We start from the raw sequence: 15,402 nt of genomic DNA on the forward strand, positions 1-15,402 counted from the left end.
CAACAGGGAAATTGGGGAAATGCCGCCGGATTATGTTTTGGTTTAAGTACTTTGCTATATTCCAAATTGCATGGTGTGTACAACTTCTGTAGGCTCTCCATAAGCATTGCATCATGTGGAGCTACAGTAAACGGTCACTCAACCGAGAAGAGAAGAATAGCTAATCTGTCTTTATTTTATAAGGTTTTTTTTTTTTTTTTTTTAATAATCTAGTTTGAACTCTGCCTTCTACAATTGCATGGAAAATATCACATCAGTGTTCTGTTTTCTCAAAAGAAACTCAGTAACTTTTACTGAGTACATTTTACATTAGCTACTTTTTAGTGGGAGAAGGGAGAATAGTTGACATACAAGCATACAAGTAGTCATGAGTGAAGACCACATTACCGAACATTAAATAAATCAAATGTATTACATTTTCACTGACCTATACATTACTATCACTATGTTTAGTGTAATCCAGTAAGTGATTGTTTCATCACATAACCGTGTTCGTGTGTGATAAACGTGGATACGTGGTTGCCTATTTTGGAGTTTCATGTGCAGAGTCAAGTCGCTTGTTTTGGGTTTCGTTTGACAGTCTGGGTTGCTTGTTTCTCTCAGTAGATCTGGCAACCCTGGGGGCAGCTTGTTGGACTCGGGCCTAACAGTGAAGAGAGGAAAGGTCGAGGAAGTTCCCAGTCTGATAGAAGCAGAAGAGAAGCTCTTTTTAAAACGCCTCTGTAAAAACATAAAATTAAGACACTCGTGTCTGTAACCAAATTAAGAGAGATGGGGAACCGGGTCGGCCGTGAGGACTATGAATGGGTTTATACGGATCAGCCGCATGCCGACAGGAGGAAACGAATCCTGGGTGAGCTAGTTTACCCGTTAGCAAGTGTTGGGGTTAAGTGGTTATTATGATATGCTGTTATTTTAGCTGGCTAGTCTATGGACATAAACGTTTGTTGATGCATTTCTACTTGTCTCCATCAAGCTAGCGTTAGCTGACTTGGCTCGCTAACGTTAGTTAACGGTTCCATATCCGGCCCTGTATTTGCCTTTCAGTGCTAGCATAACTTTAGCAAATAATTAGAACTCCTGCCTGCCTAACGGTACCTACTGACAATTAACGTTACAACCATAGTTGCTTACAGAGATGTATTTAGTTGTTTAAATTTACGGGCTACATAGCTAGCTTAATATACAATGTTAGCAAAGTTACTTTGCAGCCAGTAAATCGTTGTGCCACTCCCTGGAATGACTTTACATGACATACTGTGGGCTTCTCAGCAAAGCTGCAGTAGCTACTAGCAAACATTCCTGTTCTACTTTCATAGGTAAACACCATAATGTATTGCAAGTCTCTGACATTGATGCAGTACGCTAAACATGTAGATGTTTGTCATGTTTTGAGAGGCATTTACATATCAGCTCTGTCTAGTGAATAACTTTAATTTTGACTGGCAGGTAAAAATCCAAGAAACCTTTAACCCCCGCAACCAATCTTTATACCAAAGTTGTGTAAATAGTTATATTTACAAACTAATGTTAGCTGAAGATTTGTGAATTGAATGAAGAGTAGTATTATTTGCTCCTAGTGGTCCCATGACAGAGCAGAGGAGGGTAAAGCCTACCTCTACAAGAGGAAACAAATCTACTGAGATATGAGAGCCTCCAAAATGCTAGCATATAGATCTATAGACTATAGATCTGCAGTTTAAAACTGCACTAGGTAACTTCACACGTTGGCGCCTCCAACTGTTTGAAAGTAACTGTTTTAAAAAATTGAACTTCAAAACCAACAAATCATGTGACTCAACGTCAGTGAACTACACACAGCACTCTCAAGTTTACCAACCAAGCAGGCCTGTGATTATTTTATACCAAAGGGATGAGAGAGGCTAAAGATCTAATGTTGGTGAGTCCAGCTTTCTCTGGATAGAGTGCTTACGCACTGCTGTTTAGGAGACACTTTTGCATTTCACTCTTAAGTTTCATCATTTCCTGTGGGCAAAGAAGTGTCCTTACCCGACACTAGAATTTAATTCGGCCAAATAGTACATCAATCATAGAGCTCGCAGATTAAATACAAAATAGTATTAGTCTTCCATGGCCTTCTGTGTGCAGGGTTTTGTCTTGGATGATTGAGGTTGAGTTGGTTTTCTGTACAGCCCTTGTTCCCCTAATGTCTTTTTTCACTGTTAACATAACAGACACTTAAGTTAATTGGTCATCGGAAAGTCCTACCATTGTGTTGAGACCATAGCCATAGATAAAGATACTCACTGACAACAGAGCCGTCTTCTGGGTTGAATTATTAATCTCAGTGGGTTATACTCCCTAGTACAGCAGTATCAGGAGACACAAAGGCACTGCTACACTTTACATAGTAAGGTTGCCATGTCTTTGTTTCCTAACAGATAGCAGGCATTGTATGTAAAGACCAGTAGACTGCTTCTAACTTTAGATGGAGTATTTACAGTATCAGTATTTCTTCAATTACTGGTAGGGCCAAGTGTGAGAAATGTTACATGACAGTAGCTAATATGTATTTTAATCAAACTCTTCCCAGAATGAGACCAAATCAGGTTGAAAAAGTGTCAGAATCCCTGGATCATAGTCTCCGATTTCCAGTCGTATTGGATTTATTAGGCTCTACAGATTTGTTACTTAAATAAATCTTTAGCTTGTAAGCCATTTCTGAGTTTGCTACAGAGCCCCAATTGTGTGCGATCACATGCTTCAGGCCTCTCCCACTATTGCCAGCTCACCCTTGTAATGAGAGAAACAGAACAATGTGGTCCACACACAGGTCTTTGCTGGTCTACACACAGGTCTTTGCTGGGACTTGTTTTTTATGCAGTTTACCTGCAATGCCAACTCCAGTCTCTCTTTTGTTGCACAGTATTTCTTGAGGCAAAAGCACTGCATAGGCCTTTTTTGTTTGTATTTTTCACCATGTAAAAGCAATATATCTTACTTGTGTTTTTCATCGTTTCTAGAGCTGCAACGATTAATCGATTAATCGATTAGTTGTCAACTATTAAATTAATCGCCAACTATTTTGATAATCGATTAATCGGTTTGAGTAATTTTTTAAGAAAAATAAGTCAAAATTCTCTGATTCCAGCTCCTTAAATGTGAATATTTTCTGGTTTCTTTACTCCTCTATGACAGTAAACTGAATATCTTTGGGTTGTGGACAAAACAAGACATTTGAGGACGTCATCTTGGGCTTTGGGAAACACTGATCACCATTTCCGGACATTTTATAGACCAAACAACTAATCGATTAATCGAGAAAATAATCAACAGATTAATCGACAATGAAAATAATCGTTAGTTGCAGCCCTAATCGTTTCCTTGGTAGATTTTTCATTGTATTTTCCTTGGTATTCATTTGGGTTTTTACATTGTTTTTGTGCCCATATAATTTACATTGATAATTTAAAATGTTGCATAGTGCAAGAAACTTAGGATTTCTTGCTGCTTAACTGTAAAACAATACAAAAATTGTAAACTCCACTATATATGCATTTATAAGGGGTTAATTTATTTGGGGTCCACTATTGTCTCTCTATAATTTTGGCTGCCATTTTGGATTTTTTGAAAAACCTTTTAAAAATCTTCTTCTCATGAACCGCATGCCAGAATGACAAGGAGTTTGGCAGGCATATTAATTGGGTCTGCCTTTACTTAGGCTAGTTTGCGAAAAGCTAATGGATCAAAAATCCAAAAATGGCCAAGTTATTAACTTAATACATTTTTAGCCCCGCGAGAGCAGGAACTCTATGCATTGCATTGTGGGTTTGGTCGCTCTGTTCACCACTCTTTATCACGTGGGTGAAGGTGTGCCGCAGGGAGTTAGATTGCAAACTCTCAATCGGGAGACCCGTGTTCGATTCCTGGCAGGGACGCTTACACAAAATTCAATCGGGGGGCTGTTACTCTTAGTCTTTTTAAAATTGCACAAAAGTTCAACTGACTGTCAAATCATGACAAAGTAATCAATCCACTTGAAATTCTACAGCTTGGTCAGAGACATCATTTTAAACATATGTTGAGATTTGAACAAAATACAGCCATTTAATCTTCTCTTATGTTGTGATAATAACAAAGACTCCAGGGCACACAATGCCTTGTGGGGCAATCGGGTGCATTTTTTTTGTCATGCTGTGGTAACCTGTTCATTACTGCAAGCAACAGTGGTAGCATGGAATGGAAATTCTTTGTCCTATTTGGCACACAGATAATATAAGTTGAACAATGACTCCACTTCTCCAGGAACCCTAGTTTCATATGCGTCATATTCTGTTTAATGTTTGTAAAGTGTCTGTGAATTTTTGGACAAGGAATTAGGATTAGAATTATCCCTAATGTGAAGAGGCTCAGCGGTGCTCCACTGACATGCTGGAAAACTGCATGACTGTAAGTCCATATTGCTGGAATTACTAGGCCTATTACATTAGGGTTAAAGTAATAGTGAAAACCTGTTGTAATTTATGCAATTCCAATGTTCATCTAGCCTAGTAGCTAGGCTTAGATAAATGTATTCAAATGATAATTTATCATGATAGGAGGCAAGTGGTTGGTCCAAAGTGGCTGGTCCACATCAGACAGGCTGGCCTCACTCAGCCCTCTGCCTGTTGCAGCAATGTTCCTCTTGTTGATTATAATTCTCTTTGGCAACTGTCTTAAGCTCAGTTTTTTTTTTTTTAATTTTCACTACTGCTCTGCAGATGAAACAAGAGTTAACAGCAGCTCACACCTGCTGCCAGGCTAGGCTGTATGTTTTTCACTTGTTGATTAATCTACCACTGAGGTTTTCAGAAAGTTCTTGGTTGTTATTAGGGTTGTTGCGGTGGGTGGTGTTGGAGGCATGTGGTCTTGGAGTCGACACCGGTGTTATTACCCCCACACCGGGAACCTGACTCAATGCTATGAAAACATCTGCCATGGTAACTTAAAAATCAAAGCATTATTTAAATTCCAGGGTTTTCCCTGGTTAAAAAACAGGCTTAGGAGGTGCCTCAGCACAGCTGACTTGACTTTGTCACCACAGTCAAAGAGTGCAAGAGTTGGCGTGGCAGAAAAATAGCAGAGTTAATGTGTGAGGTAACTATCAAGTTATGCCTATTTTAGTCATTCAACATTTAACAGACCTCTGTAAACTAATGTTTAATAGGTCGGATATAACATATTGCCTGAATTGTACACTCTTAAAGGAATAGTTCGGTATTTTGAACACTGGGCCCAAATAACATGTTTTCCGTCATGATCCCTATTAGTAGAAACCATAACTTCGCTAGCCGCCTGCTCCACCCGTCCGGTAATACCGGGTGGCCCCCTTCTACTGCAATAGAAACCTAGGGGCAAAACACGACGCTCACAGTATACTCATACCGGTCTCAGGATGTTATCTTGAGAAAAAAAAAAAAAAAACTTTCTGTCAGCAGTTATTATTTTATTCTTCTGGCTCTCGTGGATGCTTACACCGGTTTAAAAGGTAGTGCCTCTTTGAGAAAAAATAATTCCTATCCAATTAGAACATAACTATTGACAGAAAGCTCGGTTTTTTAACATTTTTTCAAGATAATATACCCCCCCGTGCAGAGTTTTCTGAACTGTTACACCCCTAGTCAAGACAGGGTGTTCTGTTCTTAAGGCAGCTATGCGTGTCAAGCACTGTGGGAAACCCTGAATGTCTTGCAGTAGGCTGTAGTATTTTAAATGACCATAATTCAAGGTAATTTACATCAGGAAAAAAATCTGTGATGGATTCAGCCTATCGCCGATCCCTGATGTATTCATCCAATCACCCTTGAATTTCTTAGCTGTAAATTTCCTTAGTTAAAGTATGTTGTTACCATTGTTTCATTTTCAATACATTAGTGTACACCTAATTTAACTTGAGTATTGTGATTTTGACCCTACAGCCAAATACCCAGAGATCAAGTCACTGATGGGTCCTGATCCGAGGCTGAAATGGATTGTGTGCATGATGGTGGCTATCCAGTTCTTAGCATTCTACCTAGTCAAAGATTTGGACTGGAAATGGGTTTTGTTCTGGACTTACGCCTTTGGGAGCTGTATCAACCACTCAATGACCCTTGCCATTCATGAGATCTCCCACAACACAGCCTTCGGCAACACCAAAGCCATGTGGAACCGCTACTTTGCCATGTTCGCCAACCTGCCCATTGGTCTGCCCTACTCAGCCTCCTTCAAGCGCTATCACCTGGACCATCACCGCTACCTGGGTGGGGACGGTGTGGATGTAGACATCCCCACCCAGTTCGAAGGGTGGTTCTTCTGCACACGCTTCCGCAAGTTCATCTGGATCATCCTGCAGCCACTGTTTTATGCCATCCGGCCCCTCTGCATCAACCCCAAGCCTATCACTCAGCTGGAGATGGCCAATGTAGCCATCCAGCTCTCCTTTGACGTGATCCTGTACTGGCTGTGGGGGGCAAAGCCTGTGGTCTACATGCTGGCTGGCTCCATGCTGGGGATGGGCCTACACCCCATTTCTGGCCACTTCATTGCTGAGCACTACATGTTCCTCAAGGGCCATGAGACCTACTCCTACTATGGTTCCCTCAACCTGCTCACCTTCAATGTGGGCTACCACAACGAGCACCATGACTTCCCTAGCATCCCAGGACGCAGGCTACCTTTGGTTAGTATCCAGCTGCTCTATATATGCGATCATATTATTGTCTGATAATGGTGTTTCACAGATACTGTATATTGTGTTCATATGCAATTATTCTCTGAAATTGCAAACTTCTTTAATTTTGCATATTTTGTTGTTCTGCAAAATTAATTTATATCCTCTCAAAAGTGAGAAGAAAAATCTAGAATTGAATGTGGAGGTATGTTGTCAGCAAATTGCCCATTTGTTCAACAGGGCCGGTTCACAATCGGACAACGAAGGCTTGTAGGTTAGGTTGTAGTAAAGGATTTTGAAAATATTTTCTGTTCTTATAATCAGGTCCCCAAAATACATCTCAGTAGGACTTAAAGGAATAGTTGACAATTTGTCATTATCTACTCACCCTCATGTCAGTTGAAACACTAGTAAAATTAACTGGCACAGCTTCGAGTCAGCCTTCTCCAAAACAATAGAAGTAGCCAGTTCCTGGTTCTTTAGAGTTCCAAAAATGATCGTAAAATTACTCCAAACAGCTCGTACATCATAATCCAAATGTTCTGAAGCCAAACAATTGTACTGTGGGTCCAAAAGTCCAATATAGGCCTATATCTCATTATCTCCTAGATTTGCTCCACTCACAAAGCTCTGGTTGCCCTACAATGATCTGGTGGAAAAGTCTTGCTGTCTTCATGTGCTCCACATAAGCTCCTAAGAGTTTGGAAGTCGTAAATACAACTCATCACATATTCAAGTACAAAAAACAAGTAGTTTTTTGGTGACTATTTTAGAAACACTTGCTGCACAGGCTGTTTGGAGTAATTTTCAGGTCATTTTTTACCCTTTTTGGAACTCAAAAAAAGTTCTACAGGTCTGAAGTAAACGTTAGTATGGTTACAGACATTATTTAATGTATGGTATGTATGTATCATACATACCATACATATGTGCATTCACTCTCATTCATAAATTCGATTTGTCCCAACCAAATTCTGGCAGTGTGTATGTAGCATTTAATTGGGCCTCTGAGGAAAGGCTGGCAAAAGAAAACAAGCACATATCCTGTACAGACCCACGGCGCATGTGTTCAATTTTATGCACTGAAGCACTGCGACACAGTTAAATTACCTAATTCCACTAATGTTACTGAAATACCACAAGATAACGTCACCTACCGTTAAAGTTTGTAGGGCAGCAAAGATGAGTTACTGTCTGCAAATCCCCATTACTAACTGTGGAATGTTAAGTTTCACTTTTGTTTTCACACCGGGAGATTCTGTGGGTTGAGTTCAATGCTGCTGGTCTGTTGTCTGTACATCTCCAAATTACAGACATGATGTGATGTGCACATCAGGTGCATTAGAGATCGATTTAGATTTATATATCGTGACCAACTTTTTATTTGTTTCTGTATGGGAAACACAAATGCCCTCGAAAGGCCATCTGACGAAGCGCATCATCTCACTAAGCGTTACCTGACTGGCTGACTGACTGACTAACTGCCTGACCTGAATTTGCCTCTTGATGCCCTCGGCTGCGCTGTGGGAAAAATGAAGAGAACATCCGCTGGACACTGACACCGTATTTTAAGTCAGTGTTGTCTAGGCCGGGCCAAAAAAGTACCTTATAGATTCACTTTCATTCATGATATTGATGAGTTGAGAATAAACTTACTTTAAATCTTCCTCTTATGACTTTTAGTTTGGCTGGATACAGAATGAAGAACTGGATGCCCCTCTTCCTTAGATTTTGCATTACTGGTACAATGGCTTTCCTCTTCCTCAAGGTGGGAACTGTTTTTCTAATAGGAAGGTTATAATGGATGCAGTCTTCTTGGGCCGTTTTCACACTTGGGAGGGAAGAAGTGTAGTTTTTCTATGCTTGTTCAATTTCAATCACTCCCCTGGTTGAAAGCGCAGAGAGCCAGATAGGAATTTGGCGCTGTAAAAAAGCAATAGCATCGGTGACTTCTGATCAGATGCAGTCTGTCTAGTGGCAATGTTATCACACATTTTGTGTAAATCAGACTGGATTGTGTCCGTATGTTTTGACAGTGTTGTGATCAGCTGATTCAAGTCAGTAAGCTAACCATCCAGGTTATGTTAGTTTTCACAAACTGTGAGTCAATTTGCATAGCCTCAACTGTTGCATTAGTGTGACTAACAACACTGCGGATTGATTTCAAAGAATCCCATATCTAGGGCTGTCGCAATAACCGCAATATTGCAATACCGCGCAATAGACAAGCCAACCGCGGTGGATGGCAAGCAACCGCCACAACCGCGCTATGTTCACGTTTTTTCTTTTTTTCATGAGGCTAGGCACTTCTTGTTTTACACTTCAATGCGTGTGTATTGAATGTTAAATAAATTCATAATGAAAACAATAAGTGTATTGTTTCCCGCCAACAGCGTTTACATGGAGCCTTTTAATCAGAATAGTAGCCCAATCAGAATAAAAATGCCTCATATAAACGCCTCAATCAGAATAAACTGGCCGATCCGAATGAAATTTCATTCCGTTTGAGAGGGGTGGTATAACCCTTTCATAATCCGGTCGATGGATAAAATTTCGTCATGTAAACACTCATTCTGATCGCTTTCTTTACTCGCCTCTTTCTGCTCGCGCATTTAACGTAAGTCACGTCAATTATGTTACCCTTTTTTTCTGGGAGGATTCGAATGGATGTGCTTGTTGTTAACCCCAGGGCGCTCAGGCTTGATGTTTTCATATCAAGTCCTGACTCCGCCTCTCCGGGCCAGTTTCGGTTTACAGTGGTGAAAATTACAAATGGACCCAATCATTGCGGGGGCAAAACGAAAAGTATTTTTCTGACACGAGTCGTATGTTTTGATAAAACTGTTGCTTCATCAGAAAGAACAGCAGTAAAGAAATAACCGACGCAGGTCCATCTTTTAAAAATGTAAGCCCATGTTAGAGTGCTGGATTCGGTGTTTTGCGCATGTCAGAAACTTTTATTCTGATTACATACTGTGGAGCATGTAAACGCACATCTCAATGCGATCGTTATATTTAGCGCTCATGTAAACACTTGCGTAGCAATCTTCCTTTGGAATGATTTCATTCAGAATGAAAAAAAATGTCTCATGTAACCGCAGTCCAACTTGGCGACTTTGTCACTAGATTTAGCAACTTTTCAGAACCCCCTGGCGACTTTATTTTTGAAAAGCGACTAGCGACAAATCTGGCGACTTTTTCTGACCATGGGGAACAATGTTAAAGTGTTGAATCCCAAAGCATTTGCCAATAAATTGCGTAGCCCCCCTCCCTCCGCTGCGAGCGGAGACTGTAGGTTATATAATGATATGCAAATTAGCATGTGACATCATCTGGCGACTTCTTATCGCATACACCGCATACCGCGCTGTTGAGCCACCCTAAATCACCGCAGGGGAAATTCCTTAACCGCGACAGCCCTACCCATATCTCCATAATCACAGCAAAGAATCCAATTAGGTTACCAGACGAAGCAAGGACTGTAGACAACATAGAAGGGGCCGGCTGAGTTAGGCTTGTAGAGTCTGTGGATAGGGAAGTGTCTTGGGCCACGCTGTCATCAACAGTGAACTTCATTTTTTGGTAATGCTTTATAGGGAAAATAGAGAACGAGTTCAATGGTAGTTGGTAAGTACCTCCAATTTCTTCTGTTGTTTCCAAGACAGAACCATGAAATGATGTAGTAGTTATATAGAAAATAAGAAATTAACTAAAATTAATAAAAAATTCAACAAATAACTATATTATATAATTATATGAATAATGACTTCTGATAATTGACCTCTGCCTATTATTTTTTCCCATAAATAGTTTATAGTTTTGCAGTTCTTTCCAGTAAATTATTTTAGAAATTTACAGTATCTTATCGAATCCACCAGACTGCTGACATTTTCTATATAACTACTACATCATTTCATGGTTCTTTCCAGGAAACCTACTAAGAATTAACAGTTCCTTTCTAGGAAGTTATTAGGAAATTGTGTACCTACCTACCCCTTTTTTTTTTTTCTCATACTTAACTAGAGACGGAGATGGAGTTGCAGGACTGATATTGTTGGTTCTTTTATTGTTAGAATCCATCTCGAGAGGATTGCTCAATTCTAGTTAGAACTTAGTTTGGCAAGGTTTACAGAAAGCAGGCTTCGCTCTTAAAATGGCATCCTGGTCAATTGATATGTATTTTGAGGAGTGGGAATAGTAGGGTGCAAAATGGTGATTATTGAAATGGATAACTCCCATCAGTTTACTGAACCAAAACGCACTGTATTTAATGCCCAGAGGAAGCACATCCTAACTTATCAGAAAGCGATGGCTGCTGTTATTTGAAGGCACATTAGGTAGAATGGACAACAAATAAGAGAGTGATCGATTTGAGAAATACACTCAAATGTGAGAGGGTGAGATTATAGATTGCCAAATCATATTTGCACAGTTTGATGAAATAAAATGTTAAGTGGAACCTTGAACCAAGAGGAGTCATACCATACCTGCACTGACAAAATGTCTGGCAACCCTTCATATGGCCTCTGGATCAGGTACAGTGGGGATATCACCGTCTGCTCTCCCCTGCACAATATATGTATGTATTATGTATGTATATGTATGTATAAACTGCCTGTCATACATGTCTCACTGCATTTGACATTTTTGGCTCAGTGGTTCTCATGGAATTTTAAATCCTTCTCCTTCTCTCCTATTGACCTTTGTGTTAAGATTGACCTTTGTGTTAAGATTCATGTGAGGAGGACATGAGCTTAATGAGAAGATGCGAGTTGTATCATGGGTCTCATCTGGACAACAGTTGTGGTAAAATTAATTTTACCATAACAATGGCCAAGCTTATGTTTCATAATTTACGTTTTTTTATAGCTCCCTGAGCCAATCTCTTTACGACTTCAGATTAATTTGGGGTCAATGATTACCATGTTTACCATGCCTCTTCAAAATTTAGAATATGTCAGTCTAACGGCGGCATCAAGTGGTGAGTGTTTGTTTTTTATGTTTGTTACATAGGTGAAGAAAATTGCAGCAGAGTACTATGATGATCTGCCTCAGTACACATCCTGGGTGAAGGTCCTCTATGACTTCATTATGGATGACACGCTCAGCCCATACTCCCGCGTCAAGAGGAAGCTAAAGGGAGACATCAAGCAGGAATAATTCTTTTTAACTCTTATGTCAAGCTTTTCTGAAACAAGCTGCATCATCCAACCTGACACCAGCCCCAGCTTAATGTCCTATAAACATAACAGCTTTTGCATATTAATGTGTGTATGACATGTATAAATGAGTTTGGAAGTGTGATTTCCCTCCACAAGTCAGAAAAGCCGTTATTGCTGCTTGCATTCAGATATCCCAAAGCAGCACACACTTATTTCTCCTTCACGAACAGGACTAGAGAAGTTAGTCTGGGTTAGGGGTCACCTTTTCCTGTAAGAGTAGCAGAAATCACATTCTGGCTTCATTGTCACATTTTACTCAGTTTGTGGGGAGATTGTGGTTGCTTAATATGTAAAATGTATGTAAGTTAACCTTTTAGGTCTATGACTTTTTCAACTGCTATGGAAGCATATCATGCCTTACGCTGTGTTCACACATAGCGTTTTCCTGTGTGGAAAAAGCGCTGCCTGGAGCGCTTTTTGTGAGGAGAAATAAAAAGCGGATCACGATAACGTCATCTGATGTTAGCTGAGTAGCTGGCTAGCTCACTAACCAGCTGGTTAGCACTTCTAGCAGACAATACAGTGTTGTGCAACAGGCAAAGGCTTACCAGATTTTTCCAATACTTGTCCAGTATAATCCATACTGCCTTTATATTCGCTGTTGTAACGGAAATTAATTTATTACGACGACCAATTTATCCACCGGCACTTTGACTTTCTCCATATTTGTTGTTGCTATGGGAAACGGCGAGCCTCTGCTTCATCGCGATTGGTCGGCTGAGAAAAAAGCAGTTCACGTCACCTGGCGCTTTTCTGAAAAGTTGAACATTTTTCAGCTTTTGAAAGTGCTCTGCTCTGCCGAAAAAAACACCAGCTGCAGCGCTTTTCGGGAGAGGCTGCCTTTTGTGGGCCTTGTGGCCGCTTCCCATTGCTTTTAGTAAGGGCGCTGGCAATTGGGGAAAAAAACGGTATGTGTGAATGCAGCCTTACATGTGTTAGATTGACATCCACCACCTTATTTCATTGTCAACACTCCTCACTGCAAAACCTGACGACATGCTTCCATAGCAATTGTGGTTGTACCATTTAAAGCAAAGTTAACTTAAGGTTGTGTTGGAAATTCTATGTAACATAAGTCTATCACTTATCAGTACCTAAGAGCTATGTTCTGATTCCATTTTTGTATTCTCAATCAAAATTATATGATTTGATTCATTTCAACTAGGAAATTGTATGCCATGAAATTGTGCTTGTCAATCCACCAATACTGTTTCATCTTGTCAAAAGTGCTGACCTTTAATGTTTTGTTGTTCACTTACTCTGATTAGATTAAGTATATGGTGAAACAATGGGGATAGTGGGCTTCAAACATTGTTCTCAGTGCATTTTGGGTTTGAGCTTTAATGAGTCAACCAAATAAGGCCTTGAATGTGTAATGCAAGAAGTGCACACATTTTGTCAGATACAGGTAGGAATGATCATGACCCATGCATGTAACCGTACCTTTACAGTGTGTACTTTATTTTGAGCGTTTATACTTGTTTCTAGCATAGTAGTGCTACCTTCCATTTAAAGGAATAGTTTGGTATTTTGAACCCTGGGCCCAAATGACATATTTTCGGTCATGATCCCTATTAGTAGAAACCAGAACTTTGCTAGCTGCCTGCTCCGCCCATCCAGTAACACCGGGAAGCCCCCTCCCACTCTACTGCAATAGAAACCTAAGGGCATACGCGACAGTCTTTGGAAACTATGATAAGCGTTGTTTTGCAAAACACGACGCTCATATTATAATCATACCGGTGTCAGTATGTTATCCTGAAAAAAAAAACGAGAGTAGGAGGGGACTTCCCGGTATTAGTGGAGGGGCGGAGCAGGCAGTTGGCGAAGTTCTGGTTTCTACAAATAATACCAAACTATTCCTTTAAAAAGCTGGGCTGGCTAACATGGAAAACAGTTCCAATTTTGGAACTAAGTACTCTTGCCAATATCTAGTGTAAGCAAAGAAACCACAGGTCAACTTGAAACCAATGGCACTGTAAGTTTGTCATTTGGTAATTATTTGCTTACATTTTGACTCTTCTAATTTCTAATTCCAATTGTGTCCTTAACATTTGCAAACTGCGAGGCTATGTAGAAAGCAGCTTCCCTAATAACAGGGTCATGACTTGTAATGAGTCTTAAAAATTCCACTGTCATTTGCCACTTTATCTAGGGGGGATATGCTGTTTGTTTGTCCAGCGGTTTCATTTACATCAGTATTAAAATCATGCTGGACATTTGTCTACAAAACCCTCTCATGCTAGGCTGAGACAGATCTAAGGTTGTATTTACACTGTAGGCCCAACTGACATCTGATCTTTTGATCATTTTTGGTAGACTCTACATGTAGCACAGATCATATAACCAGTGAGTGGTGCATCATTCATAAATATATAACCTATATGGATTTCATATTTAACTCCATAGTAAGATTTTTTTCAATTACTAATCACAGGAAGCCTGATTTATGAAGTTACAATGCTGTAACTGGGGCACCGTAATGAGTGCATGTTACTGAGATTAAGTGAAAACCAACTCTATTGAACCTGTACTATGATGAAAAGCCAACAGAAATGGAGTGAATGCCTTGATCAATGACAGGCCTGTTGTAGGACAAAATGTAATTAGTCTGATGGAGCCACAATAACAAAACTTTATAAAAAGGATTGGATTCCAAATACATTTTTATGAATGCATACATTTTGGATTCTTGGATCTTTATCCAATATGTCCATGTCCCACTGCAGACAGTGGACTCCACACAGGGACCCCAAACCTATGTTCAGTGACCTAGATGAGCATTTTGGAGAGGAACTCAATCATTCTACTCTGGTCTGATTACAAAGGCCAACTGTTGGCTGTTCTCCTGGTTTGGTGTGCAATTTGTTTTCTTAATCACTATTAGAACTGGTAGACTGACCTATTAGGCTGAATAGGTATTCAGCATGCCTAAACAATAATGAGTTCCATATCAGAGTAGACGTGGAAGATTATTAAAAACAAAAAAAAACTTTACTTGTCCAGGGAAAATCAACTGAGTACACAGCTATTTTCCAGCAACACTGCTTCACAGTGATACAGTTCCACATATTCACACTCGGAGCTACCTTACACACCAGTAGTTAACCAGTGTCAGCCACTGAGCAGCTTGGGTTCCTTCCTCAAGGACACATCAGCAGTAGTTGCTGAGGGAGGGGAAAGTTGCTCCTTCACTTTTCCCACCCACATTTTCTCAGATTTGAACTGGTGACCTTCTGGGCATAAGCCTGCTTCCCCAACCTCTAGACTACCTACATCAAAAATCTTATTGCCAAGGCCATTCATGATAATTTATTACTCCACTCCTGTCAGTCACCAGATAGTCTAATCTGATTAATTACTAATTAATCAGTAATTACAGCTTCCATCTTCCAATAAAGTTGTATCACTCAATACATTTGTCTAGGTGTACTCAACATGGCTAGAATGTCGGTCTTGCCTGCCATCACATTGCCTGATGGTGAATACTGCTGTGTACAGTATATGTTGGGTCAGTTACTTACAACT

At 40.0% G+C, this 15,402-nt stretch overlaps 1 protein-coding gene across 1 annotated transcript; it reads left to right on the top strand.

Moving 5' to 3' along the window:
- Positions 1 to 632: 632 nt before the first annotated feature.
- On the top strand, positions 633 to 15,288 carry degs1 (delta(4)-desaturase, sphingolipid 1). The gene is made up of 3 exons (XM_078288592.1): positions 633 to 853; positions 5,919 to 6,661; positions 11,666 to 15,288. Exons 1-3 carry the CDS (start codon positions 772 to 774, stop codon positions 11,810 to 11,812), a joined length of 972 nt encoding a protein of 323 aa, XP_078144718.1. The 5' UTR covers positions 633 to 771; the 3' UTR covers positions 11,813 to 15,288.
- The last annotated feature ends 114 nt before the right edge of the window (positions 15,289 to 15,402 follow it).

The sequence above is a fragment of the Centroberyx gerrardi genome, chromosome 15, assembly GCF_048128805.1.
Source record: "Centroberyx gerrardi isolate f3 chromosome 15, fCenGer3.hap1.cur.20231027, whole genome shotgun sequence".
NCBI lineage: Eukaryota > Metazoa > Chordata > Actinopteri > Beryciformes > Berycidae > Centroberyx > Centroberyx gerrardi.

Excerpts from the sequence above, each read along its gene's own strand:
- degs1 (XM_078288592.1), top strand. The coding sequence starts at position 772 with ATGGGGAACCGGGTCGGCCGTGAGGACTATGAATGGGTTTATACGGAT. Across the intron at positions 854-5,918 it reads CAGGAGGAAACGAATCCTGG|CCAAATACCCAGAGATCAAG; the intron begins GTGAGCTAGTTT and ends TTGACCCTACAG. Across the intron at positions 6,662-11,665 it reads CAGGACGCAGGCTACCTTTG|GTGAAGAAAATTGCAGCAGA; the intron begins GTTAGTATCCAG and ends TTTGTTACATAG.